Below are 2,572 nucleotides of genomic sequence, written 5' to 3'. Positions count from 1 at the left end.
CCTCAAAGGTAAGAGTACAGTGAATTCACCCTCGTGGAGTATAGTGAAAACAGATTCAAAGTGCCTAGATGCTCAATAAGAAAAGAAAACGAATGTTATCGATTAATAAGAAGGGTCATACTGCCGCGAAATATCTACTCAGAAGCGTGATAGTTAGTCAGCCACGAGCGCGAGTCGCTGCTAAATGTAGTCTCCAAACTAGAAGTCTCTGCGAGCAAAACCAAGTAGGAACAAGATCCTAACTCTGGAGTTACGGGAGGTAAGTAAGGGGGTTGGACAAACGCCCCTGGAAACTCGAGCTAGCCAGGTGGAGGCAAGGGCTAGCCAAATGAAGAGCGGGAACCCCCGATGGAGGCGAGTGGATAGCAGTTTCTAAAGTGGAGATGAACACAGGAGAGACGACGGCGTCTTCCGGTGTGTAAGAACCGGAAGTAAGGGACGTCTTGTGCGATTTGATTTCGATATTGGTAAGCGTGTGGGGTGGACTAAGGTGTGCAGGTGAAAAGCAATTGAGTCGATCTCAATGGGTGTCAATGGGTGCAGCATTTGAAGAAAGTGGTCGCGACTCTTGGAATCCGGACTTGACATGGTTTGATTACAAGGCGAAATGGGAGTCTACCTTGAGGCCTCTTTATTAAAGGTCGGAGAGAGTTTTTTCCATTCTGTTGTTGTCCGGATATCAAATGTGTCTTCTTGACATCTGGTCTCTTTAGGTCCATACAGGAAGGCTATCGCTCTCTAGTAGAGGAAAGAAAAGACCTCTTCGCATGCGCTCTAAGATTAGTTGTCTGCTTATCGGAAACCAGGGAGGGATGTCGCTAGTCATGGAGATGGTGGGAGACTCGGTGTTGTAGAAAGCGAAAACAAAAAATGAGATTTGTAAACTCGTCCTGGAATGTATACGTGAATGCAACAATTTCACAGTCTTTGCCGACTGTGTTATCCAGCTGGACACAGGGAGACCGTAGAGTGCTATAAGTTAACCTCGGGACTACCAGCGATTTTGCAGATGCCTCCTCAGTACCTGTCAGGACGCCCTAGAGAAAGGGGCAAATAGTTATGTGTGATTTCGTGCGTATCTTTCTTTGGCGCCTACACAACTCTGGCCCTCTACATGTGCATCCATACAGTGCAGAGGAGTGTCGCTCAGACCACTCGTTGGTGGCAGTCGCATCCTGCACAGGTCATTAGATCGCACCCCGTGAACGCCGCAGACCACCCACCGCTTCGCGCACCCGGTTGCTGGAATGCTCAAGATGCACGGTCTGTCCCCACGATGAGGCCTTCCCGGAAAGAGGGTTCTTCGGTGCACTTACACATTCCTTCTGAACTCAGGAAAGAACTGTAGGTAGGGTCAGCAGTGAGACGGTACTGGTTTCTTGTGCGCGTCGGGACCTCCCCCTGCCACACCGTAAGTGTCATGCCAGCGCGTTCTTTCGAGGTGGACCCCGAAGCTGTGTGTTCCGGTGGGCTTAGCTTTCTGAGTCTCTGTCTTCCGTCAAGTTCAGGCAGCCGGAAACTGAAACGTCCCTCAACGCGACTCCAAACCGTGTCGCTTGTCGAGGTACACCTGCTGGACCGTTCGCGATATGCACGGACACCCCGGCATGCTGCAGCTCTCCAGGCTTCGTTACGAAAGAAACACCATCGCCAAAATTCCTCCTGCAGCTGTAGCGACAGAGGCTGTTATCGCCCGAACACTAGAACTCGACGAAGGAGGCCCCGTGCCATCCCCATCGCTGGGCGGCCCCTCTTCTTCGGGGTTTGTCGGCGTCAACGAGGTCTGCTCCGCCTTGACCGTGATATGAACCACGCACTTAGTTTGGTCACTAGCTCTGAGTTTCTGAGACAAGAGTGGGGATGCGTTACAGGTATAGCACAGGGACCGGTCCTGCTTTGGTGCCTTCCTGTAGTTGAGTGTGTAAACTGGGTCCCCATCTCTGGCCATATTGCCTGCTGTTGCCATCGTGAGCGTCGCTTCCTCGACTAGAGAACTCAGCAGTACCGCCGGTTTCGTGACGTTGCAGCCCTTCGTCTCCGGATCGTACTCATAGACGTCAAGAAACTCTTTATTGCGGTTTCTCGCGAGCGGTCCTAATGTTTGGGTCGTGGCGCATTTGAACCTAAGACCATCCTTCCCGGTCAGTTCTAGCTTCTTGACCGCCTCTCTGCCTGTCGCATCCTTGCCACATTCCTTCACGTCAGACTCGGCCTGCGGCGAGTCAAGCTCAACATAGAGCCGTGTGGGCCCATCACGGAGACCGTCCGACGGTGGCTTGCCGTCAACGAAGAGGGAAAGCACGGCAGCCACAGCCAGCGCGCTCGCCACAATAAAGACAGAGGGGCGCCATCTGAGGGTAGAGAATCTCATGGAGACAGGGTTGTTCCCCGTAGGCAGTAACCGCAGAGGGGCCGGATGTGAGACCCGTGAGACCACGACATGAGTGAATCTGAGACTGACCAACGAGTCTCGTCTCCCCCACCTCTCCTACAGCACGGGTGTTCGCACCTGTGTAACGCCATGCTGTCGGGGCTTTAACTCGTGAGACACTGGTGGGGCCCCGTGCCAAAG

At 53.0% G+C, this 2,572-nt stretch overlaps 1 protein-coding gene across 1 annotated transcript; it reads right to left on the bottom strand.

Moving 5' to 3' along the window:
* Nucleotides 1–1,219: 1,219 nt before the first annotated feature.
* Nucleotides 1,220–2,455, bottom strand: CSUI_001004 (uncharacterized protein). The gene has a single exon (XM_068061210.1). The coding sequence runs from the start codon at nucleotides 2,369–2,371 to the stop codon at nucleotides 1,631–1,633; it is 741 nt and encodes a 246-aa protein (XP_067926814.1). The 5' UTR covers nucleotides 2,372–2,455; the 3' UTR covers nucleotides 1,220–1,630.
* Between the last annotated feature and the right edge of the window lie 117 nt (nucleotides 2,456–2,572).

This window comes from Cystoisospora suis (genome assembly GCF_002600585.1).
Source record: "Cystoisospora suis strain Wien I chromosome Unknown contig_394, whole genome shotgun sequence".
In the NCBI taxonomy this organism is placed as follows: domain Eukaryota; phylum Apicomplexa; class Conoidasida; order Eucoccidiorida; family Sarcocystidae; genus Cystoisospora; species Cystoisospora suis.
Note: the sequence above shows the minus strand (reverse complement) of the source record. Positions and strands in the feature narration are given on the sequence as shown.

What these genes read in the sequence shown, in the direction of transcription:
- CSUI_001004 (XM_068061210.1), bottom strand. Translation starts at nt 2,371, where the DNA reads ATGAGATTCTCTACCCTCAGATGGCGCCCCTCTGTCTTTATTGTGGCG.